Genomic DNA, 25,186 nt, shown 5'->3' on the forward strand with positions numbered 1-25,186 from the left:
ATCCTAGTGTTCCATGACTTAAGTTAGAAATTTTAAAAATTCTGAAATATTAAAAAAAAGGTAGGCATTCAATAAATATTGGTGATATTGTACTGGATGAATAAAAGTAGTTCATGTGGGCCAATTTCCTTTACTGTGACTCTATAAGATAGATAATGTGATCCAGCAATCTGAAGTTGAGATATCCTAGGATCATTGATGTCTAGCTCAAAGAGACTCTATTTTCCTTGGAGAGGGGAAGGACCAATTAGTAAGTCAGAAGCTTCTCTTCTGACACTTGAAAAAATGCCACTGGCAATCCCCTAGGTGGCTTTAGAGAGGTCACTAAGCAGCTAGCAGTTTCTGAGCTGCTATCAGGTGACAGGAGAACTTAGTTGTCACCCACCTAAAGCTGGTTTTTGAAAAGAAACAGATCTGGATTCTATTTCTAGTCCTCAATGCTCGCCTGACTCAGAGGGATAGACAGCATCCTTTTACAGCTGAATTCTCACCTTTCATGGGCAAGCACAATGTCTGATCCTGATGTCTGTGAAGAACATGGTAATAAATGTGTACTTAGTGGAGGCTGCTACAAAATACAAATTCAGTCTCTGCTTGAAAACTAATGTCCAAAATGACTGTTCTTGGAGACCAAGCCATTCTGCAAATGGTGTTCAGAAGACGCCTCATGCCTTTAATATGACAAAGAAAATAACACAAGAAAATTTTTGCTTCCCTATTGCTCTTTCTCTCTATTTTTCCCCTTTCTTCTCTCCCTCATTCCTTCATTCTCTTCCTTTCCTCCCCTCTTTTTTTTCCTCCTCCTTTCTCTTTCTCTGTCTTAGAGAAGATGTATTAATCTACTCCCCTAAGTTTGCACTTGCTGTCCCTAGAACTTTCCAAACCAAAATATTGCTTCCTTTTACTTCCTTATATGTGTTGCTTCCCAGGTATGGAAAGTAAATTTTTTGAGGGTGAGAACTGCCTTTTTTTAAAAAAAATTTGAATTCTCAGTTCTTAGAATGCTTCTTAGTATGCACTTTCCTAGAACTAAGACTTGTCCAGGGTCAAACATCTTTTTAATGTGTCAAAGGTGAGACTTGAATTCAGGGGCTCCTGACTCCAAAACTAGTTCTCTATCCATTAGATATCGAAACTGCCTTTCAGCCAAGCACAGCATATATGAATTCTACTAGCAGAGGAACCTGCAAATTGATATTTTTTTCCTTCAAGGTAGAGGGAGTGGAAAGGCACTATTATACTGGCTTTTAAACAGGCCTTCCTGCCTTTAATGCCCCCATTTCCAAACTGTCCTAATCACTGCTGCTTGTGTAATCTTCCTACTGCACAGCTCTGACACGTCATGTGTCTGCTAAAAAAAAAAATAGCTAATGGTTCCCTATTGCCTACTGAATAAAGTGCAAACCCTTTAGCCTGGAATTCAAGACCTTTGGTGATCTCATTCCAGCCTACCTTTCCAGCCTTATCTCACGTTATTCCCACTCATTTACTCTATGCCAAACTGGACTGCCAATTTTTTAAACCCACTCTCCTTTTCCTGAACTGAAATGACTGAAATGACTGAACAATAACAATAAAATGGGAGGGGGGAGGGAGTTGGACTAGATGGTCTCTAAGGGGTCTTCCAGTCCCATATTTATGATTCTCAGTTTCCCCCAGCAGTTGATAAATGTGATAGGTAAGAAAAAAATCTTGTATTTCCTAAACATTTTAGTTCAGTTGGTTCAAGAGTAACCTTAGAAAGATTAGACAGAAAACTATCTCTAACTACCTCCCCCATGGTACTTATTATTTATCTACTGCTTTGTAGCACTAGTTACCTTAAAATCCCATACCTACAAGTTCCCCTGACTAGATTATAAAATCTCTGAGAGCAGAGAACTTGTCTTACACTTCTTTGTATCTACCATAGGACCAGCCCTTTGAATTGCACATATCTTGTGCAAATACTGTTTAATTGGTTAATTTACAAATGTTATAGTGTAAATGGAAACTCCTTTAGGCATCAAGGGAGACCCAGGACTGAGAATGAGCTCGTGTCTACTTTGGCATTAGCTCTAGAGGTTTTGATAAATAGATGAATAACTAACTCTTTATAGGAATGTACAATTCTGATAGCACTTGGGGATCATGTTATGCCAAGTGTGGTTTTCCATACCAGCCAGATTGTGGAGAGCTTTATATGCTGAATTCAAGGGTTTGTATTTAACTGTGGAGGCAATAGGGAATCCGAAAGATCTTGACCAAGGCAGGGAAATGATCAGATGCACCCCAGAAAGGTTATTCGGCTTCTACTCTGATGTTAACCACTATAGAAGCAGAAGGGGAGGGGGGTGTGGGAAGGGGCTTTATGCTAGGATTTAGAAGATTCTAGATCCCTTACAATTGGGCCACAGAGAGAATCCCCTCTAGACTTACCCACAGAGAGACCCTACCCAGAGTCCTGTGAAAATCCTGGGGAAAAAGACCAGGGGAGGGATTTTTCTGCATCATTCACTATTCTATTTAATTAATTACCTTCGCTTTCAAATGAGATATTTGTAAAAAGCACTAAGCAAAGTGCCTGACACACAGTAGGTACAATAAAAATGCTCCCTTCTTTTCAGTTAATGCATCCCCTAGTTTGGTCTGGAAAAAAGAAGTTTAAGTAACAGGCTCATCTACCATTTTTGAAGAAATGCTGACTGACCCAAAGAGTGTCTGGAAAACAAGATGTAGGTTTCAGGAAGTTATGTTTAAGGGGAAGCTTACAAGGTTGCAATAGTGAATGAAAACATTTCTAGGATAAAACTTATGTGCTTTCCTGACACGTATTCTAAAACAAACATTTTTACTCTAAAATCCTAACTCATAAATGTCTCCTTTGTACTGAAAGTTTGTGGTGATTAGAGTTTAATTTGGTCAGGACCTAACAATCTCAAGGTTGGAAAGAAAAGGACTAAGGGGGTGGGGAGTGGGGGGGAATTGGATTGCCAGATCCTTAGCAAAGGAAGGAATTGTTCCTTTCCCTCTCAAATCTTCTCATGGGCCAGTAGTTCAAATATACTTTATACTATCTGACTTTTTACCTTAGAATATAGAATGAAATTTCATATTAAATTATTTTACATTTCATGGTATATATCTTTGTAATCACTTCACAATGATGATGTTTGGGGAAGGATTTCTGATTTTTAAAAATGACTTTTAAAAAATGATCCACTTAAATTTATTTCATTATCTTTAATCCTGCCTTTTTCTCCTTTTAAAAATAGCATTCCATCAGGTTAACAAAGATGACAAAATTGAACAATGATAACAGTTGAAAGGACTATGGAAGGACAGGTACGCTAAGTACTGGCTTGTACAGTATCAAATGTTCAAACCATTTTAGAACACAGTTTGAAACTAGATCCAAAAAGTCATCAAGCTTTGACCCTGCAATACCAATATTAAGCTTATACCCTAAAGAGATCAAAGAAAGAGGGAAAGGACTCATAGATACAAAATATTTATAGCAATAAGTTTTGTTGAAGCAAAGAAATGAAAACTGAGAGGAGGCAATAGGAAAATGGCTGAACAACGTGAGGAATAGTTGAACATAATGGAATATTATTGTGCTGTCAGAAATGATGAAAAGGATGGATCCTAAGAAACCTGGAGAACTTGTATGAACTGATGAAGAATGAAGTGAGAGAGCCAGGAAAACAACTTATATAGTACAACATCATACAGAAAAACACTGTGGAAGATTCATGAACTATGGTCAAGGCAACAACCATCATGATTCCGGAAGACCAGTGATGAATCATGCTTTCTGCTTCTTGAGACATACAATGGCAGACGCAGCTAAGGCATGAATTTGTTTTGTGTGATGATACTGGCAAATGTCAAGGGAAAGTTTTACTTTTTGGGGGGTGAGGTAGAATTGGAAGGGCAATAGAGGTAGAGATACTGAAAAAAGAAAAAAAAAAGGGTGTCAATGAATCATTAAAAAATACACAGAGACAAGAAGGAAGTACCGAAGGGGACAGAGACAAAAAGGGCAGTGTTGGAACTAATATATTAAATTTGAATTATTTTTAAAAAATCACCAAACTGTGTATGATGGGAAAACTGGACTTAACTGAAGTTTTCAGTTTCAAATATAACTTCCTTTTTTGTTTGTGTTTAAATGATATATTGAAATGTTCAGGTTTGTTGACATTTATTAAGTTCATAATAAAAAAGAAAATTTAAACAGAGACTTTGGTGTCCTACAAATTATATTGCAGAGATTTAATAATATATCTAAAGTGTTTGAGGCTCTCAAGGCTCGATATATGTTATATATTTGTTGTTTATATTATATTTTATATTATTAATTATTATAAATTATCATTAAAATTACCCTTGATTGACAATATGAGAATGATACTTGTAGACCTTTGTTTTAGCTTCATAAGCACAGACTCATCACTACTTAAGTGAATAGATGGATAGGGCATCACCTTGGCTACATAGATGCTTGTGACCAGCTGTCCAAGAACAGAAATTTGGTTCATTAAAGAGCCCCACTCTTCTTTTCAGCTGTTCTTAGAGTTTCTGGCCATTCTTCTGTCATTTGACTTCACCACCATGAAAATGAACATGAGAGACAAAAATTCTGCTCACCAGATGTACCAGGGCAGTCTACAAACTATTAACCTTGCTACAATATGCAAAAGAGAGATTTCTATGCTGAATGTTGCTGCCATTGTCCCCCAAAACTCCCTCTACCAAAAATATTGGTGCCCTTTTGAAATAAAAATCAGCCAGCAATTTTGAAATTAAAACCGATCATTTAAAGTTCTTGAAGAGCCAAACTGAAGGGGGAAAATGGTGTTATTTCATAACCCCAAGTGGTTCATCAAAGAGGCAACATTGCCCAGTGTAGAGAGGGCTAGGCTGGCCTTGGAGTCAGTCAGACTTGGGTTTTAATGTCACCTCTGATACATACTGGCTATGTGGCCCTGGGTAAGTCATTTAACTTTTCAATCCCCCAGATAACTCTCTGACTTACACATGATTTGTCCATCTGCACTTGTAAAGAGAGCTTTCTACATTTATGAAAATCATATTGTAGATTTAAGTTTAGAGTTTGTAATTAACTTTCTTATATTACAGATGAGGACACTAAGGGCCAGAAATGTGAAGCTGTTTGTACCAGGTCACTTATCTGGTGCTGACATATCTTAGCGATGAACTCAATTCCTTTTGGCTCTAAAGCTACTTTGCCATACTACCCTGAACATCCAAATAAAATAAAAATAGAGTTTCATTGAAGTAATCCTGGGCAAACAACAAAACCAAATTAAACTTCAAATATACAACATACACAGAGTACTGTTCCATGGGGGCTAGTGTGCTACACAGAGGGATGAGTGTTGGATTGGAAGTCAGAGAGGGCCTGTGTTTTAAACCTAGACTTGCCATTTATTACTAATGTGACCCTGGACAAGTTATTTCCCTTCTTTGGACCTCAAAATGAAGGGGCTGAACTAGATGATTTCCAAGGTCCCTTCTGATTCTACATTTAATTATAAAGTTGATTCTGTGATTTCAATTATTGAACAAAATATTTTAAAATAATGTGTGTGTGTGTGTGTGTGTGTGTGTGTGTGTGTGAGTGTGCATGCATGTTCACTTAGGTTTGAATCAATTCTTTAATTAAAAACTCTAACTTTCAGGGTCTGAAGACAACCCATTGGGGATGCAGAGTAAGGTCTTCAGTGTCATAGAGCTCTCCTTCAAGATTTCCACAATGAGCTGGTTCCTGATAATTGTTTTCTAATAACTCTTTAAAAACTGAACTTGAAGGGAACCTCGCTCTAAAAATAATAGCTGATATTTACAGAGAGAGTTATGATCTTCACAACACTTTCCTCACAATTTAGTGAGGCAGACAGTGCAAATACTCTCATCCTCAATTTACAGAAGAAACCAAGTCTGAGAATTGAAGTGACTTGTCAAAGAACTAATAAGTACTGGACCTGGGACTCAAACCCAGGATTTCTTTTATTTTTATTTTTTAATATTTATTATTCATTTTAAGCATTTAAAAGTTTTTTAAGTTTCAGATTCTCTACCTCCTTGCCCCCTCCCCTACCCACAGAGAAGGTAAGCAGTATCAATATCTTAGCAATTATACACGTGAAATCACATAAAACGTATTCCCATATTAGCCATACAATGCCAAAAAAAGGCAAAAAAAAAAAGAGAAAACTAAACTTCAGTTTGTACTCAGAGTTCATCAATTCTTTCTCTGGAGGTGGATAGCATTTTTCATCATGAGTCCTTTGGAATTTTCTTCCCTGATTGTATTGATCAGAGTAGCTAAATCATTAACAGTTGATCATCATTACAATATTGCTATTACTGTGTTCAGTGTTCTCCTGGTTCTGCTCACTTCACTTTGCACGATTTCATATACGTCTTCCCATATTTTTTTTGAAGCCATCCCCTTGACATATCTTACAGCACAAAAGAACTCCATCACAATCACATGCCACAACTTATAGGCATCCTTTCAATTTTGCCACCACAAAAAGAGTTGCTATAAATATTTTTGTATATATAGATCCTTTTTTCTTTGATCTCTTTGGGGTACACACCTAGTGGTATTGCTGGGTCAAAGGGTATGCACAGTTTTTATAGCCCTTTGGGCATAGTTCCAAATTGTTCTCTAGACTCAAACTCAGGATCTCTAATGAGTTGCAAGTTCTTTCCACTAAACCATAACTGCATTGTATTTGGTCATATACTTGGTATTTGCATACTTGGCTCATTTCATTTACTAGATCATAAGCATTTGGAGGTCAGAAACCCTGCATTACATGCCATTGTATCTTCACCACTGCCTTGAGCTCAATGCTGTATTTTAGAATACTAAATTATATAATATTTATTAAAATGGACTGAAAAACAATTGCATGTGTATGTTGGAACACATAAACTAAGTAGTCAGTTTTGTGCAACTTTAGATATGCATGTTAGAAGCTAAGGAAATTTTTGAAAACTCTTGACATTGAATGATTTACAGGCATATCTATTATTGGATATTATCTCTGACTAATACATGCATAACTTGGAACAGTTTTCCCAACAAAAACCAGACCTAAGTTAGAAAGAAAAAACCAAACCAAAAACCAACCAAAACCCCCCAACAGATTGTGGTGTAGAAATCAGTAATTCTTGCTCCCAAGAGTATGCTGTATACCCAGAAGGCAGTTTTACAATTCCTAGCAGTGTGTCAAATTTATTTTTGACAGTGTTGCTGAGAATGTTCTTTACTGATCTACCATATTACCACTAAAAACTTTAGAGGGAAGTTCACTTGAATTTTCTCCCCAAGTTTTGGTTCCTATTGTCTTGATGAATCAAAATATTTATAAAGTTATTATATAAGCTTAATACTAATGGTGCCAGACCATGTTAATCATTAAATCGAGATAATACAGCACAGAAATGTTTTAGATAAAAGTGGGTTACAGAAGCACACAGGCAGAAGACCTCGGGGCTACCTGGTCTGATCCATCTACCTCAGTCAAATGCTACTTCTTCCAAAAGTCCTCTCTTGATATCCCTAGTTGCTAGTGTTTCTTCTTTGCTGAAATTACTTTGTATTTATTTTTAATCTATGGGCATATTATTTTCTTCCAGTAGAATATAAGCTCCCTGAGGGCAGGGACTGTGTCATTTTTGTCTTCACCTCTTCAGCATGTAGCACAGAGAATGGTATATAATAACTAGTGCTTAATAAATACTTTGAATTGAATCAAACTCATTCTTTAATGAGCATTGCCTCCCCCCTCCCCACTCAGCCCTATGGTTTAGAATCATTCCTATCTGGATATAAATTGAGTCTTGAAACCACTGCTAGGATAAGTCTAAATCAGTTTAAAATTATTCGATTGAAAAGTGGGTTGAAAATTGCATGCTTTTTCACATTAAAAATAAACACTGCGATGTAAAGCTATTTTTCCAAGTATATATAACATTAAGTACTTTTTAATAATAGAGGAACAAACTCTTGAATCAAGCAAACTCCTTCACATGCCCAGTTGTGCAGCAAAGTAAGGAAGTGCATAAAGTGATTTACATCTCAACACCTGGGTAATAGGAACCGGATGGAACCTGGGCTCCTGACTTCCTGGCCTCCATAGTTCATGGGAATAATATGTTAGCTATGAAGATTTGCTGTGGCCAGTGGTGAAATGGGAACAGCTCTGCCTTTAGCCAAATGCTGCTGGTTAGGAGAGTAACCTCACAAGAGACTAATTACTTAACATAACTATGAGAAAGCATGAGATTCCCAGACACAGGAAATGAAAAGTCAGATGTGGAGGTATGGGTGGATGGAAGGGGCTCTGAAAGCTTCCAGACAGGAACTTTTAAAAAAATAGAGAAAAGTGGGGTAATCATTTTGCAACTCTGTCAACTTACTCAGAGTCTACAATTGTTGGGTTCAGAAAACATATTTTGCAATGTACGCTTGTTATACATAGCCCAAATACAGCAAGTGAAGGCTGAATTTCTCTGTGCTTCGTGAAGGAACAAGGCAAACCTTTGGTGATATGCATGTTTGTTCTGATCATATGAGTCACTGCTACATTTCAGGGCTAAATCTAAGCCATATTTCCATGTGTGTATTATAGAGAAATCATGGAAAGGGCCATTTTTACAGGGGAAGGGCTGGGGGGCTGGGGAGACAGGAAATGAATTCAGCCCCCATGCAGGCTGAACCATAGGAAAAGAACTCTTGATATTTCAGAATTTTACTACAGAGGAAAGAGAGTTTTGCTTTGCATAAGCTTCTCTCAGATTTATGGACACAAAAGTACTTTCCAAGTATGGAGGATGAAATAGAAAACTGAGAGAGAAGGAGTGACAGATAAAAGCTTGCTTTCAGGATTTATCTCTGAGAAACATGGGAACTAATATTGTATGAACTGTTAATACGGTGAAAAAAAGCTGATCATGTAAGTGATATACACAACAACCACAATAACTCCAGTGAAACAAGACAAAGAGAAATAAGAATTCAGATCAATTTCAATGACCAACTGGCTTCCGGAGAACTGAAAAGGAAACACTTTGCTCCTCTCAACAGAGAGGTGGTGGACTACAGGATGGAGCTATGGCATATGCTGTCAGATGCAGTCACTGTGACGATTTGTTTTCCTTATTGCAAAGTAGGTTTCCACAGGAAGGTGGATTTATCAGGAAAATGGCAAAATATGAGAACCAAAGGCATCAAGAAGACATTACAAAATTTAGCTTAGAATTATGAGTGTGTGGGAAAAAAGACTCTTTCTCCTGAAACAACTGCAAGATGCTTTCTTACAATACCACATACATCCTGGGAAAAGTTCCAGCTGGAATGCATCTCACTGCAACATGGACAGAAACCTCAGTTGTGGGAGCCATTTGACCCTTCTAATCTCAGAGAATACTGTTCCAATAATGTGATTACAGCTATACTTTTGGAGCAAGTAAGAACATAAGCCCTTTCTCTTTCTTGAAGATGGAGGACAGGAGAACCAATATGTATATTACGTATGAAACTATTTGCAATATGATTAACTCAGATATGTAGTATGTCAAGATCACAAGTGACCCTCCAGGTGCAAGCTAGACAAAAGAATTCCTTCTAGTAGAGACAGTATAATGGAGTGGAAAGTGTTAGACTTGAAGTCAGGAAAGATCTGGGTTTGAAACCCACTTTTGTCACTTACATTCTCCAAATCACTTACATTCTCTGAACCTCAGTTTCCCCATCTGTAAAATGGAGACACGAGTACCAACCTCAAAGGATTGGTATGAGAGCCAAATAAGACAAAATTTGAAAGATAACTGGTAAATCTTAAGGTGCTATATAAATGTTAACTTCTTTTTAAAATTTAAATTAATTTATTAAAGAAATTCATTAGAGCAGTGTGGGACCTGATCAAACCAAATTATTGACCAGCAATTATTTGCAAGATACCAAATGACTAACTAAATAACAGTTGAAATAAAAATCTTCTAAGCATAGGAGAAGTATGGGAAAGGACCAGTTTTAAAAGGAGAGATATGTAGTTTTCCAAGATATCAGATAGCATATGGGAATCAACCCCATGGTTGCTGAGGTGGTAATTGGCTTTCTGGTGAGGTAGGCAGAACTACTTTTTGGAAAGAACACCAGATATGGAATTAGATGACCTGCATTCAAATCCCAGTTCTGTTGCTCATTCCCTATGAGACCTCTGGGTTTTGGTTTCCTCGTTTGTAAAATGAGGGGGTTGGCGTAAGTGTCCTCGAAGGTCACTTCTCGCTCTGTTATCATCTGCTGGCCTGCAATTTCTACATTTGCTTTAGAGTTTTGCACCAGAGCTATACATAGGCAGTTCCCACTTTGGCTTGAAAATTCCTTAAAAACCTTGTAAAACCTTGTAAAATGGATCACATTTTCCCATCAGAAGGATGTTATAATTGGGTGTTGTGTTCTTGACCAATTTCTCTGCATTAAAACAGCATATCAACAACAATGGGACAAAAACAAAGAGGACACCTATTCTATTGTACCTCGAAAGAATAACACTGTGCTCCAAGTCTAATAAAATAGACATTTAAATCAAGCTTAGGATCATACATTTAGAGCTGGGAAGGGCATGAAATGTCATCTGGTTCAAATCCATCATGTAATAAATGTGGTGAACTTAAGGAACTTCACTAAGGTTACACAGGTAGGGGCTGCAGCAGGTTTTGAATCCATGACCTTTGACTCCAGAGACAGCACCCTTTCTCCTGTACCACTCTTCCTCAAGCTTTCCCTGCTTGGTCTCAAAGAGCAGAATTAGGAGCACTGGGTAGGAGTTGTACAGAAGCCAAGTTAGGCTCGAGGTCAGGAGATACTTCATGATAAACTCAATCTATCTAAAAGCTGAATAAGCTGCCTCGAGTGCAAGGGGGATCCTGTTCCCAGGAGATCTTCAAGCAAAGGCTAGGTGACCACTTGCCAGATGTGTGGTAAAGGAGATTTCTTATTTGCCTGAGAGGGGAGACTATTTGGTTCCTGGGGTCTCTTCTAACTTTTATGTGATTACTCTATAAAGTTTCTATATAGGTCTTAAAAACACTTCACTATAACATAAAAGTCACCTAAAATAAAAAGTTGGCTGTAAAAATCATAGAACAGGATAAAATCATGACATCTGTGAGCTGGATGGTTCCCTAGAGATTATCTAGTCTGACTCTCTCATTTTACAAGTGAGGAAAATCAGTCCCCAAGAGGTTAAAATAACACACTCAAGATGACATAGTTAAAGGCAGTGTCACTCTAGCACCCAAGTCTTCTGCCTCCTAGTCCTGGGCTCTTTTCACCACACAGCACTGCCGTGACTATAACAGACATTACTTAAACATTTAATGAGTAACAATTTTTTTGACTGAGAATTTAGACATTGCTATTGGAGGATCAGTTTGGATGACTTTCTGCCAGTGTAAGCTCCTAAAGATACTTCCCAGGCTGGGCTATCTCCTTGTCATCAATTTCCTTTTCTTCCAAGGACTCAAGAGATGGCTTTGCTGTTTTCCTTTTCCCTGTCACCACCTGTTGCTTCTAGGCAGGATTTTTCTTCCTTCCCTGGCTTACTATCTGTGTGACCCTATGCATTCTGTGCCTTGGTTTCCTCATCTGTAAAACAGGCTTGGATTCTGTGGACTCTAAGGTCCCTTCCAATTCTGAATCTATGATCTTATAATGACAGAATTGAAAGCACAGAGATCATGGGGAGGGACACTTAAAAGGGTTCTACTTCTGTAGAGCTTCAGTTCTGGTTCTAAACCATGGTGAGAGAGAAAGGAAGGAGAGAAATAGCAAACTATAAGAAAGGAAAGTTTATTGAGTTCCTCTGTCCACTCTAGGTTGTCCATCTGCGTGTAACAAAATGGTTTAAGTAGAACATAAATAAGATGCCTATAGCTTCAGAGTTCCAATACTGAATATTCCACCTCACAGCCAATCATGCAAACCAAGAGCCTAATCAATCCTTAAAGCTACCTTGCAAAAATTAACCCCACAGGTTCTTTTCTTGCAGTATCATGGGAAACATATGTTCTAGCTTAAAGGGGTGTGCTCATTCATGTTTGTGACAGATACATACATACATACATACATACATACATATATATATACATATATATATATTCACTAACCTTCACTATGTGAAGCAGTCCTTTGTTTAAGTCATCTTTTGTGTCTTGATCCCAGATGTGAGCATATAAAAGTCTTGGTTGAGTATGAAGCTTGTATAATATAACCCACATTTTATGTATCAATAGCCACTAATGACCTATATCTGAGCTACAATGCACAAACACACACAGTGAGCTTGTTTGTAGTGTGAATAAAAGGGTAATTCATTAATTTGTTTATTGTTTCCTCTACTTTGATAAGTAGAGACATCTGTTCTTTCTACCTATCGGAATCGTAGATTTAGAGGAGGAATCATAGGATAGTTGACCTATAGCTGGAGGGGACCTTAAAGGTCATCAATTCACCTTCTCATTTTAGAGATGAGAAAACTTTTAGGTTGTTGGTTCTCTGAATATTATCCAGTAAGGCAACAGATAAGCTTTTGTTAAGTGCCTGCCTACTATGTGCCAGGAACTGAGCTAATGCTGAACCTACAAAGAAAGGTAAAAAAAAAGACAGGCCCTGCTCTTGAGGACCTCAGAATCTAATGGGGGGGTGCAAAATGGGAATGTTTTAATTCTTTTTTGCCATTGTTGATGTTCTGATGGACCAGTAAGGCTACATTTTAAAAATAGACCAATTTCTTTTTCTAACTTTTGTATTTCCCCAATTCTACAACATCAAATGGGATAATTGCTTCATGGAGAGAATATATAACCAGTTTAGGCTGAAGAGCATGAATTAGATATTTTAGTCATCCCAGAAGGTTGATGCATCCTCCTGGCTCCTGTTTTTATAAGCCTTCTGCTTATGGTGCTATCACCAGACTCTGTCTGTAAAAATCACACCACCAGGGGCCAAGATGGTACAACCAGGAGGAGGAGTGTGGGAAAGTAGGACACTGAATGATGTTCTTTCACTTGTTTTATTCCTCCTTGTTTAATGCTGCCTGCCTGATTTATACCGTGTTCAGTCTGGTTCTATAAGCTCATCACTGAGGGGGGACTCCCTATGTGGAACTGTTCACCAAAGCAGATTGGCAACTGGTATGCAACTTACAGCCTTAGAAAGTTGCTTGTGGTCACTGATGACTTAAGTCACGCAGCCAACTGTTTCTCACTTCCAGGCTAGTGCTATACCTACTACCCCGTAATATTGATTCATGGAATAATGGAAAGAGCTCTGGATCAGCAGTCAAAAGACACCAGGGTTCAAATCCTACTTTTGCCACTTACTGGTTGTGTGACCTTGGGGAAGTCCCTTCATGTCTTTGACCCTCACTTTTCTCATCTATAAAAACAGGGATAATAATACTTGTCCCATGGGGTTTTTGGAAGAAAAATGCTTAGTAAACATTAGGATGTTATATAAATGCCAGTTATTATTAGGCAGTAGAAAAAAATTTGCTTTGGAGTCTGAGGGCTTGGGTTCAAATCCTGCCTCTTTCAAATTCTACCTGTGTGACCTTGTGTAAGTCCCTTAACCCTTCTTTGCGTTGGTTTTCTCATCTGTAAACTGAGGAGGTTGAATTAGATGGCCTCTTAACTCCCTTCTAGTTTTAGATCTAAGTTATTACTTTAAGGCTTATAAATCCTTCGTGCAAAGCAGCGTGTAGCTTCCTTTGTTTCCTTCTGAGACTATCTCTTGTTATATAGTACTTTGTCCTTCCATTCTCCACAGAAAAAGAACTTGGAATTGAGAAAGCATATTATACAGAGAAACATAAATCCAGCATTCTTACCAACAATAAATTCTACATTTGGCTGCTTGAAAAGAAACAAACAAAAATAATTGAAAATCAGCCTGCTATAGTGAGAAGAACACTGGATTGAGACACAAAGGACCTGGGGTGGTGTCTCTGATCTGAGGCTTCCTAGCTGATTGACACTTAACCCCTGGCTCCATTTTGCTGCCATGTTTTTGTCCAGCCTCAAGATTTCCTAGGTGAGTTAATCTACTCAGAATAAGTACTCCTTCTTAAGGCTGAGCTTGCTGGATGGATGAATGAAGGCAGAGTCATCTAACCCAGTACTATGTGGCCAGTCCCAGACCAGGCTTCATGTCCACCCACCCTGGACATCCTGTTGTCTGTCCTTCTTCACCTTTCCACTTCTTAATGTGAAAGCAGAACAAATACAAGAGGAATAGAAGACTTGGTTCCTACCCTTAATGAGGTTATAATCTTCTTAGGGAATAGACTGGCCCACAGAGGCTGTGAGAGAACAAGGAAGTATATATTAGAGTGTTAAGCAGAATAATAGATAATAAAACGTTGAGTAGCAGGGCACAGGGAGAATAGGAGTTCCAAGAAAGGAAAGGTCAAGGTCGGCCGTGGAATTGTCAGATACAGCTTCACAGAGATGTCAGGACTTGAGCTGAGCCTGGGAGAATGAGTTGGTTTGGGAGAGTGGGCACGACACTTCAGGCAGGAAGAAGAAAGGCCCAAATGATCACAATGTATGAGAATGAGACTAGCCTTGCTGGATCTGAGGACACATGTGAAGGTCAGTGGCAGACTGCACTGGACAGGTAAAACAGGACCTGAGCAGGAGGGCCCTGAAAGTCAGCACAAATCATTTAGACTTGAGGCAGTAGGAAATAGCCATTGAAAGTTCTTGAACAAAGAGAAAAATACAATAGCCTGGCCATAGCCCATTCATGCTGATTCACTGACAGATTCATTCAGTGGAACTTTGGGATTGTACTTGCTTATGAAAAAACATATCTGTAGGGGAAAATAAATTAGGACTGAGTAGGCAAACATGTTTAAAGCCTTGAGACTTTCTGCCTGTGTTTGAAAACTGATCTTTCCTGTGGTCCTTCTGACTGTGGCCCATCAGTTGATTTATAGCACTATGTGAGATAACGGTGGCTTAAGCTTTCCTTGAGTAGGGTTCACCAAGGCCAAGGAACACCCATTATTTTTACAGTTATCATGGAACACTGATAAATGAGGTGGGAGGTTTGGTAGATGTTCTCTGGCTTTGAAGTGTAGAAGTGAGGCCAAAATGGAGAGGCGATTTTACAGGGAAAAGTAGATTACAAGCTGTGTCATACTGGGCAAGTCACTTAATCCCTCTGTGCCCCAGATTCCTCATCTGTAAAAGGATAGGGTAGACCCAATGGCCTCTAAGGTCCCTTCCAATTCTGTGATTCTTTGACCTAAAAGCACCACCAAAAACACTTCAAGGCCTGGCCCCTGAAAAAGGGCAAGGGACCTCAGAGTCCCATGGCCTGGAAAGATTTCTAAGTATTTCAAGACTTTTCTTTTCTTGTCCAGGGATTTTCTCTAGGTGGCAAATTCAACCTACTAACTCAGAGAAAAAAACCTACTAAGAGTTAGGAAAGGTGGCCCCAAATGTGAAGATTTTGAGTCATTGATTGGCCCACCATTACTCTTTTCATTAGATTGATTGGCATATCACTGTGCCTCTAGGTAGGGCTGAAGTTACTACAGGAAAATTGTGTACTCAAGAAGGAGGGCTACATACAATCACTGATGGTTAAGTGGGTCACTAAATTTGCAAAATAAGATTTTATTAACTGCTCCTTTGTAGAAAAAAGACCATGAGATTTTTCCTGGTCCCCTTCTCTTCCCCCTAACTCTCAGTCTGACTCTCTCCAGTACCTAGCATAGAGCTCGGCACACAGCACATTAATAAATGCTGGTTTGTTGACTGACAAAACACCAGAGCCAATTCAATGGTGTAGAATAGTCCTAGCATAATTTACTTGATACCTTGTAAAATTTATGATCAAACCAAAATGTGCTGGAAAAAACATACCCATAAGTACCAGTAATTGATATAGCTGATGTAGATTCTGTAGTACAATCTCTTTTTATGTCCACATGATTTCAGTTTTTAAAAATGGTGTCATTAAAGTATGGATGTGGACATTATTAGTTCTAATACTGTTTGAATCCAGACCTATGCTGTATAGTCACAACTGCTCTGAAAAAGAATTGAATTTATTTTGTGGAAAATTCTGGAGACATTTTTAGAAAAGAGAAGTAAGACTTAAGTTTTCTCTAATGTATAGAAAGCATTTTAAATTAATTCCACATTTTCAATTTTTTTTTAATCAGAGTTCTATTTAGAATTCCCATTTGAAATTCCAATAGGAAACACATGAGTTTGTCCCCAGGGTGGGAAAACATCCAATAACAAAACAAATGTCAAGTATTTGATACAGTATAACTTTGCCTTGTTTAATGTGAAATGTTTTTCTATTGTTTGGAAGACTTTACCATTTGTAATGTTTGTAAACTGCAGAATGACAAATGTAGATTTTGATCATCATTTTTATTATGTCAATCATGTTTTTGGTCTGGATCAATGATTGCATTGGTTTAGAGAATTCTCAGTGTTTAGAGAACTAACACACTTTGGCAATTCATTTTAGGAACTGGACCAAAACACTAAGAGGTTAGGCCACACAGCTAGTGAATGCCAGAGGCAGAACCTAGACCCAGGTCTTTCTGATTCCATTATTTACTTCTTCACATTGCCTCCCATGATTATGACAGGAGTTTAATCTCCCTACAATATCAGCATATCCGTTGTTAACTAAATAAAATTTATCACATGTTTAACAGATAAAACTTGCCACTTAAAGTAACGTTTTATGGAGGGTCTAGATTATACAGTGCTATTTATTATTATGTTCCTATCCACAATGAAATGAAGAAAAATATGAAAGACAAAGGTCAAGGACAAAGACCTGGATTCAAAACCTGTTTCTGTCACTTACTACCTGTTTGGCCTTAGGCAGCAATGATATAGAGGATAGGACATTGGACTTCAAGTCAGGAAGACCTTCGTTCAGATCTCTCCTCAGACACCTGTTAATTATGTCACTCAAGACAAATCTCTTCACTTCTCTGGACTTCACTTTTCTCCTCTATCAAAGAGAGGATTGAACTAGACAGCCTTTGAGGTCCCTTTGAACTCTAAATATATGATCCTATGACGGTGACCCAATAGTAGGGCTTTTAATTTTGTTTAGGACAAAGAAGTGGCACTTTGGTCTGAGTAATGTGATGATAAACCACAAAGCCAGAGGTCTGAACATGAATCACTCCACCTATTGCCAGCCAGAGAGGTAATGGACTAAAATTCTGCAATTCTGGACAAGGTCAATGTGGGAATTTGTTTTGCTGGACAAGATATACTTATTGTGAGTGGGTTTTCTTACTATTCTATGGGGGTGGGGTGAGGCAGTAAAAAGGAGTAATAATGCTCGTAAAAAGAAAAGGAATGAAAAAATTTTGTAAAAACCTCACATGAGTCAAGCCCTACATGTATGATCATAATTACTCTAAAAAAAATTGAATTTAAATGTTAATTTGAATTTTCTTGTAGTCATTCAGAGAAAAATTGTCTTAGATTTTTGACCTGTGGTTGAAACAAATTAAAATTACAGTCTCCCTTTTCTCCTAGCATGTTTAGGGTGAAAGAACAGAGAATCAAATCTTTTCTGGCTTGTGTCAGTACTAATAGTGTCTACCTTGGTAAGAGGATAAGCTATTTCAAATCCTTTATTCAGTTAACACAACTACAGAAGGATCTGTGAATTTTTCAGTGTGGGAATTCTCTCTATCAAAGCAGATCACAAGCTGCCCATGGCTTATCTCTTTCATTGAGTTGTTTGAGCCATCCAGAGGTCAAGTAGTATGATCTTTCTGACTTCAATCTAAGCATTCTTACCATATTCCAAGCTGCCTCCATGAAGTTTAATAAATTTAAATGTAAAACCTTCTGCTAGGGGCAGCTAGGTGGCACAGTAGGTAGAGCTACAGCCTTGGAGTCAGGAAGGCCTGAGTTCAAATTCGACCCTCAGACACTTGACACTTACTAGCTGTGTGACCCTGGGTGAGTCACTTAACCCTGATCACCTCACCAAAAAGCCAAAAAGCCAAAAAAAAAAGAAAAGAAAAGAAAAGTAAAACCTCCTGCCTTTCTCAAATGACTGTAGCTTCAAGGGCACCAAACTGATCCATATTTTGGGAGATAAATAAATGATAAAGTAAGTCCTCTGCCTAGTCTACTAATGCTGTGCAATCAGGTCAACACAGCCACAACATCACAATAATTGCAATAAACCAGATTCTTTCCCTGAATTATTCAGACAACTGGGGGGGGGGAAGATGTGTCTCTTTCCTGAAAATTCATTAGGTCTTCAAAAGGCACTCCTTTTTGTACAACATATACCCACCAATCAAATTAACGTTGCAATTAATGTTGGGGACTTTGAAACATTTATTTTATGAAAGACTGCGCTTTCAAAGATACTGTCCGAAAACATCAATGTTACCACTAACGAGGAGAGAACCAGGATGTTTTTTTTTCCCTTTCAAAATAAAACTTCTTCTCTGTCATAAGGCACCAGAGGATAGCCCTTAACATAAACAGAAGGGAAAGTCCAAGAGATAATGGAGGCCCTAGCAGGTCATGACTTTGGAATCACAGATAAATAAATTACGGTTCAATCTACATTGCTACTTACCTTAAATACATTGATAGGAATATCAATGACAATATAGATTAGGTCTCCCAAGGCCAAGCTGGCTATCAGTGCATTAGGGCCATTCCTCATGCATTTGTTCTGGTAAATGATCCTCAGCAGAGTCGCATTCCCCACCATTCCAACGATGAAAATAGCACAAGATATCACTGTGTTGATGTACTTGAAAGCTGAAGTGATTTTAGTCTTCTGAGGGCAGTAGTTACGCATTGAGCCATTGCTTGGCAGGACCAAGGAAGTGGGGCGATGGGTAGTGAAGGGGAGGCTAGGCTCTGTCCCACGAAATGTGGTCAAGTCATCCACAGGGTCACTCAGATTTGTGTGATAGCCTTCAGGATTGTCACCGACCACACATCCAGCCAACAGGAGCCAAAAGGAGGCCCGGAGATAAAAGGTTTCCATCTTGAAATCAAGTAGAAGCGTTCTGTCTTTCACAAGACTAGTCTTGTGTAGTCACTTTTTTCACCTGGATGGAGAAAGAAAAAAGACACTTGATTGTAAAATCACCCCCATTATCAAAAGTCGGAGAGAATCTTCTAACTAGGTAAGGCATTTCAATATCAGACTACCCTAACCATTTGACAAAATATCTAAAGAAAAATCCTATAGTAAAGACCCCTGCTTCTGACAACCAAGTAGTGTAGTGGATAGAGTGCCAGATTTCTGGAGTCAAGAAAACACATAAGTTCAAATCCAGTCACTTAACTAGATACATAATCCGTTTCAAGTCATTTAACCTTTCTCAGCCTCAGTTTCCTCATCAGTAAAATGGGGATAATACAAAAACCTACCTCACAGAGTTGTTACAAGGGCCAAATAAGATAACAGATGTAAAGCACTTAACAAATCTTAAAGTGCTTTGTAAATGTTGTTATTGTTTTTATTATTAATTATTATACAATAACATGGTACTGAGGAAAGAGTTCTGACCCACATGTGTGACCTTGGGCACATCACTTCTCAGGGTCTGAGTTTCCTCTGTAAAAAGTGGGGTTGGTCTAGATGACTGTAAGGTCCCTTCCAACTCTCAATCTGTTTTGATGTTATGATCATCAATGATATAGGCTAGTACTTGTCAGAACATGTTACAAAGCCCTTTCTTCACAGAGAGGACTTGTTGCTAAGTTAGGGCATATAAGAAAATGAATTTTTAAGGATTATGATAGAAGAAAGGCTATTTGTTAATGAAGAATGGTCACACAATCAGCAAAGTACTAAAAAAGTAATCAGAATTGAACTTAATTAAGGTATAGATTATGAAGCTTCAATGAAATGGTCAGATTCCTTAAAAGTAAGCTCAATTTTATAAAAATTTCTTTTTTTATCCCTGTAGTAGCACATTTTTACCTTGATAAATTTTTTAAAATTCTGATTGGGTTCATCTCAAGTGCCAACTTAAAAAAGGTTTTTCTTCGTCTCCCCAGTTATTTGTCCTCTCTCATTTAAAAAAAATTACTTCTGTTTTATTTATAGGATCATATGTTTAGAACTGAAAGGGACTTTAAAAATTTTTGTTTTTTAGTATATTTCCATTTAACAAACATTTATTCTCTCTCTCATGCCCATCTACCACCCCATTTCATAATTAAAGAAAAAAAACCTGAAAACTCTTCCAACAAATTTGTATAGTCAAGCAGAGCAAATTTTCTCACTGGTTTTGCCCAAAAATGTATTTTTCATTTTAAGACCATCAGTTCTCTGACAAAAGGGGCAGGTAGCATGCTTCATTTTTGGCCTTCCGGAATTGTGGTTTGTCATTGAATTGGTAAGAGTTTTAAAGTCTGAAAGGGACTACAGAGGCTTATAGAGGCTTTTATTTTACAGTTGAGGAAACTGAGGCTCAGAGAAGTTAAATTATTTGCCCAAGATCACTTAAATCAAAAATGGGTTTGAATCCAGATCCTTTGACTGAATTAAATACTCTTTCCACTATACTATACTATACTGCCTATCTGTGTTTATGTTGTTTTTTTTCTCCAGTAAAATATGGGGAAGGGACTATGTGATTTTTTTGTATCCACCTATCATAGTTGGAATCTAATTGAATTTGATCTAAAGGAGCACCTGGGTAATGGTTTCACTCCTTTACCCAAATGTGCTTTTGAGTCCTGATTCATGTATCCTTAATAAATAAATGCTCAGACCCAAGAGTTTGGTGCAAGATGAATGCCCATCATAGCTTCTGTACCTTACAATGTAAAATATGTGAGGTTTTTTCCAATGGAGTCTGAGAAGCAAATATTTCTGAGGTGTTGAACAGCTGTAAGACCCAAGGACAAAGCAGCACAGTGCTTCAGCTCAAAGAGAAGGGGGCAGGAAAGACTGACTTTGCCCTACTAAAGCTTCTTAGTTTGACCACTGCAGGTGAACTCTGTGTGCTAACTTCCTAAAAAGAGACACAGTTTCTGAGAAGTGGAATGGACTCCTTGCCAATGACCGCCTTCTAAGAGGTTAACATTGCCTGACACTATCGTCTTTCATCAGAGTTGCTCCAGAGGCTTTGAACATCATCATTTTGCACTGATTAGCTTTGGCTGATTACAGCAGGGTGCTAATGAGGCCGAGGTTTGTGGGTTCTTATCTTGGGATCAGTCCAACTTCACATATCACCCTCTCTCTCTCCTCCTCCTCCAATTTATAACCATATACTGCCCCTACAAATCACCATTTCTCTGCAGATCACTCATAAACACAGGAAGCTAGTTCAAGGCAACATAGTGGGTTGGGTTCCATGAAACCAATCCTTGCTTGCTCCAGAAAATCCTGAATTCAAGTGGCTTCCTATTGCCTCTGGGTAAAGTATAAATTCTTCTGTTTAGCCTTTCAAAACCTGGCCCCTTTGAACTAGCCAGCTCACATCCGACACTCCTATCTCCATTTCCATGCCTTTCTACTACCAATGTACTCTTCTCCTGGCCTTTGCCTCATAGAGCCCCTCAAGCTTCATCTTTCTTGATCTCCTCAACTCCTTCCCTTCCAAACTACTTTGAATTTAAGTACTATGCATATATTTGTATTTTAGATACATATATACTTATATATATACACACATACAGATGTATACACACATATAATGTTCTTGTCTTACCCATTATAATATAAGCTGTTGAGTTCTTTGTATAGTACCTGGTAAAAATATAGTAGGTGCTTAAGTATTTATTGATTGATGAATTGAGGTTAAGTCTGTGGCTTATGTTGTGCATAGAAGATGGTATATGATTTATAGATCACTTCAACAAGCATTTTTTAAATGTCCACGTGAAGGCCTTTGGGAATACAAAGGCAAAAAAAGTGCTTGCCCTCAGGGGGTTTACATTCTCCTGGAGTGAGGCATTTAAGCAGTAACAAAATTCTTCTTGCCTCTATTAAGACAACTCTAGGTTTCTGCTGGCAGTCTGGGACAAAAGTGTTAGCAGGATCAGTACATCTTTTTTCTCTCAGAATCATGAAATCTCAAACTTGGAAGGGGACTCAAAGGCCATCTCATCTGAGGATGAACATCTTGAACAAAAGATCATCCAACCTCTACTTGAAGTTCTTGAGGAGGAAGAGTGGAAACCCAAGAAATTCCTCCTTACAACCAAGCTTAGATCTACTTTTATTCAACTTCTCTGCATTATTGAAGTTTTATCCTCCAGAGCCAAACAGACCAACACGACTAACCCCTTTTCCATGTTGGGAACACCAGGGTTAGAAGTTTGTGCCCAATTATAAGATCATAGATTGAGAGGTGGAAGGAACTTTAGAAATAATCTAATTCAGCCCCTTCACTTTGTAGGTAAAAAATCTGAGACTCAGAGAAGTAAGTTCCAGATGGGAACCCAAATCCAGAGCTCTTTCCACTGGGCCAAATAGAATCTTCATGCTCTGAGACTTCAATTATGAAAGAAACATCTTTGTTTCTCAGCAACTACAATCCCCTCTAATTAGCAATTTGGAAACCACCCTTTACAAAACAACAGCAAGGTTTCTCCTGAGAAATTAAAGTGAAGGTGGTTGGTGTTATTTGATTGACACCTTAAAATGAAAGGGGATGGCTAGAGAGGAATTTTTTTTTATATTAACGCAACGCCATGGGGGGAAAAAAAACAAAACAAACAAACTTCCAGAAAACTTGAAAATTCTAACTGGTTGGATGTCAGGGCTTTCTCTGGAAGGAAACTAGGAAGGACGGAATTTAGGGAGAAGAGTGAAATTGGTTACTGCCATGTGTGAATTTCTGAGCAAAACTAATGGATGATCAGGGCATGTGCTTACTTCTTCAGCTAGACTGAGTGAAAGTAATTAGAGCCTAGAGAAGCTAGGTCTCTTGAAAAAAGGCTGCATCTCTGTAAAGTCCACATGCCTCTTAAACTCAGTTCCGCAGTGAACACAAGAACAAAACGCCTGAGACTTCAGTAAGAGGCACGCCTGTTCAGAGCCAGACGAATTCACAGGCAAGGCTATATTCCCAAAAGCGCAGCCCTGGAGTTTGTAAAACACCCTCCTTACCCTCTCTTAGACCAAGCACCTCCTACCGTTCCACCAAACCTTCTCTACTGGAGAGAATGGGGGCAGGGCCGTAAGAAGATATAAAGAAATCAATTCAGATCAGTGTGTTCAAGCAGGAAGGGGGATAATACGGCTTTATGGTAACCCTTAAGTAAAGGTGATGGAGAAAAAGTTCCAATGAGAAGACAAAGAGAATAAGCCTTGGCTTTCCAAACGACGATTAAAAGTTGAACACCCTACTCCTCCTCCTCTCAGTCTTCAGTAGCTTTTGATCAATATCACCTTCCATTGACAGCAATATCCCTCAGAATCAATATCATTTGCATTGAGTTCAATCCTCCGCTCCCCAGACAGGGCTGGTTACACTCTGCAGTGTAAGCCTCCAACTAGAGGTTTCTATCAAACTAAGTGGTTTTGAAAGTAGACGCTGCATGGACCTCCACCCCCACTCCCACTCCTATCCTTGATCTCTCTCCTTCCCCACCCCCTATAAGGCTGGCTGTCCAAGCGTCTCTCTACCTCCCCTCTTCTTCTAGGTCGGAGTCCTCGAAAAGCATAAGAGTTTCAAATACCCTGGAGGTCCGCGCCGGGCTGGTTTTCCGGGCACTAGCAGCTGTCCGAGTCCCCGTTTCAGGCATGAGATTCACGAAGCCCAACAAAGTCAAGGCGAGCAGGGATGTCCTTCCAGGCGCGGACTCCAGGACAGAGGCAGCAGCGACAGAGGAAGAAGTGGCTGCAGTCTCTAGCCCTTCCAGCTGCTGCTGCTGCCGCTGCCGCTGCCGCAGCTTCTGCAAACTTCCTTAAGTGTGGCTTTTTGGGGGAGGTCTTCCAAATTCTCCCGTCTCAGTCTGGCTGAGTGGGATTGAGATTCTCTACCTCTGCTGGTCACCGAGAGAAAAGAGATGAGTGTGCGGGAGCGAAATCATGGGAGAAAATGAAAACTCCAAAGCAACACCCTCCTCCCTCTCCCCACTCCCCCCAAAGACTTCCCTCCTCCACCTCCACTCCATAAAAACAAGACCAACCCCAAACCTCCAGCCCCAAGGAGGCTGCCTACATTAAACACTAGCATGTGCCTCCCAGGCACTGGAGTACTCAGAGTTCTTTTAACCATTTCCTCTCTGAAATGGTGCCTAGGAATGAACACTGAAAGTGGAACCCGGGTTTGATTTTTCAGCTCTGCTGCTGACTTCCTGTGGGGTCTCGAACAAGCCTTTTTCTCTTTCTGTGCCTCAGTTTCCTCATCTGTAAAGTGATGAGGTTGGATTAGATGGCCTCTAAGATCTCTTCCAAATCTAAATCTCATGATCCCAGGAGCCCTTGAATGGAAGAGATTATTAACCAGAGGCAACAGAAGATCTGGTTTCTAGTCCCTGTTCTGCCACTTACTACCTGAGTGACCTGGAGCAAATCACACAACCTCTCTGGGTCCTGTTTTCCTCCATTTCAAATCAACAGGCCTGGACTAGTTGATGTCTAGTTTTTCAAGTTCCAGCATTCTGTGAGGTAGGTCTTATTGCTCAATAATGTCCTTCAAAGACACCCTTTAACCATACTTCCAGATAGAATTAAAGCTTCACTACCAGACCTGAAGGAGAAGAAACAGTGACCACCAGCAATTTGTGTTCCTTACAAACCACAACCTTTTAACCATGAACCAGTTAGCTCATTAGAATAAAGTCAAGGTTGCCACAAACCCAAAGGGTCTGGTTAGCTGTTGCCTAGTCTGTGCCTACATGCTCTCCTAGTCTCATCATAGAGTTGTTCCTAGGTATTTTTGTGAGAGAGCATAGGGAGCTCAATTCAACCCATACCCACTTCGGGAAGAGCCAGTAGTCAGTAGCTGCTTTTATCTCAAGCTCCTGCTACCCCCTTTAGGCAGCTAAAGTGGTCAGAAGGATGGAAGGGGGTGGGGAGAGGAGAGAGGAGTTATGGAAAGGGGAAGCCGGCTTATAAAGACAGATTGAAAGTGGAGATGACTGCTATCTGCAAAAT

At 39.0% G+C, this 25,186-nt stretch overlaps 1 protein-coding gene across 2 annotated transcripts in view; it reads right to left on the reverse strand.

The window, feature by feature from the left end:
* The window catches only part of EDNRA (endothelin receptor type A), an 85,206-nt gene extending 61,031 nt beyond the window's left edge, over window positions 1-24,175 (reverse strand). Inside the window, exons 1-2 of one of the 2 annotated variants that reach the window (XM_020994059.1) lie at window positions 23,764-24,175; window positions 18,683-19,166 (exon numbers count right to left, since the gene is read on the reverse strand). In XM_020994059.1, coding sequence (XP_020849718.1) covers window positions 18,683-19,102 — 420 coding nt within the window. In that variant the 5' untranslated portion in view covers window positions 19,103-19,166; window positions 23,764-24,175. The remainder of the gene's footprint in view (window positions 1-18,682; window positions 19,167-23,763) is intronic. The other variant, XM_020994060.2, reaches the window with a different exon arrangement.
* Window positions 24,176-25,186: the final 1,011 nt, after the last annotated feature.

This window comes from Phascolarctos cinereus, unplaced genomic scaffold (genome assembly GCF_003287225.1).
Source record: "Phascolarctos cinereus isolate Bilbo 61053 unplaced genomic scaffold, phaCin_HiC Scaffold_9;HRSCAF=440, whole genome shotgun sequence".
NCBI lineage: Eukaryota > Metazoa > Chordata > Mammalia > Diprotodontia > Phascolarctidae > Phascolarctos > Phascolarctos cinereus.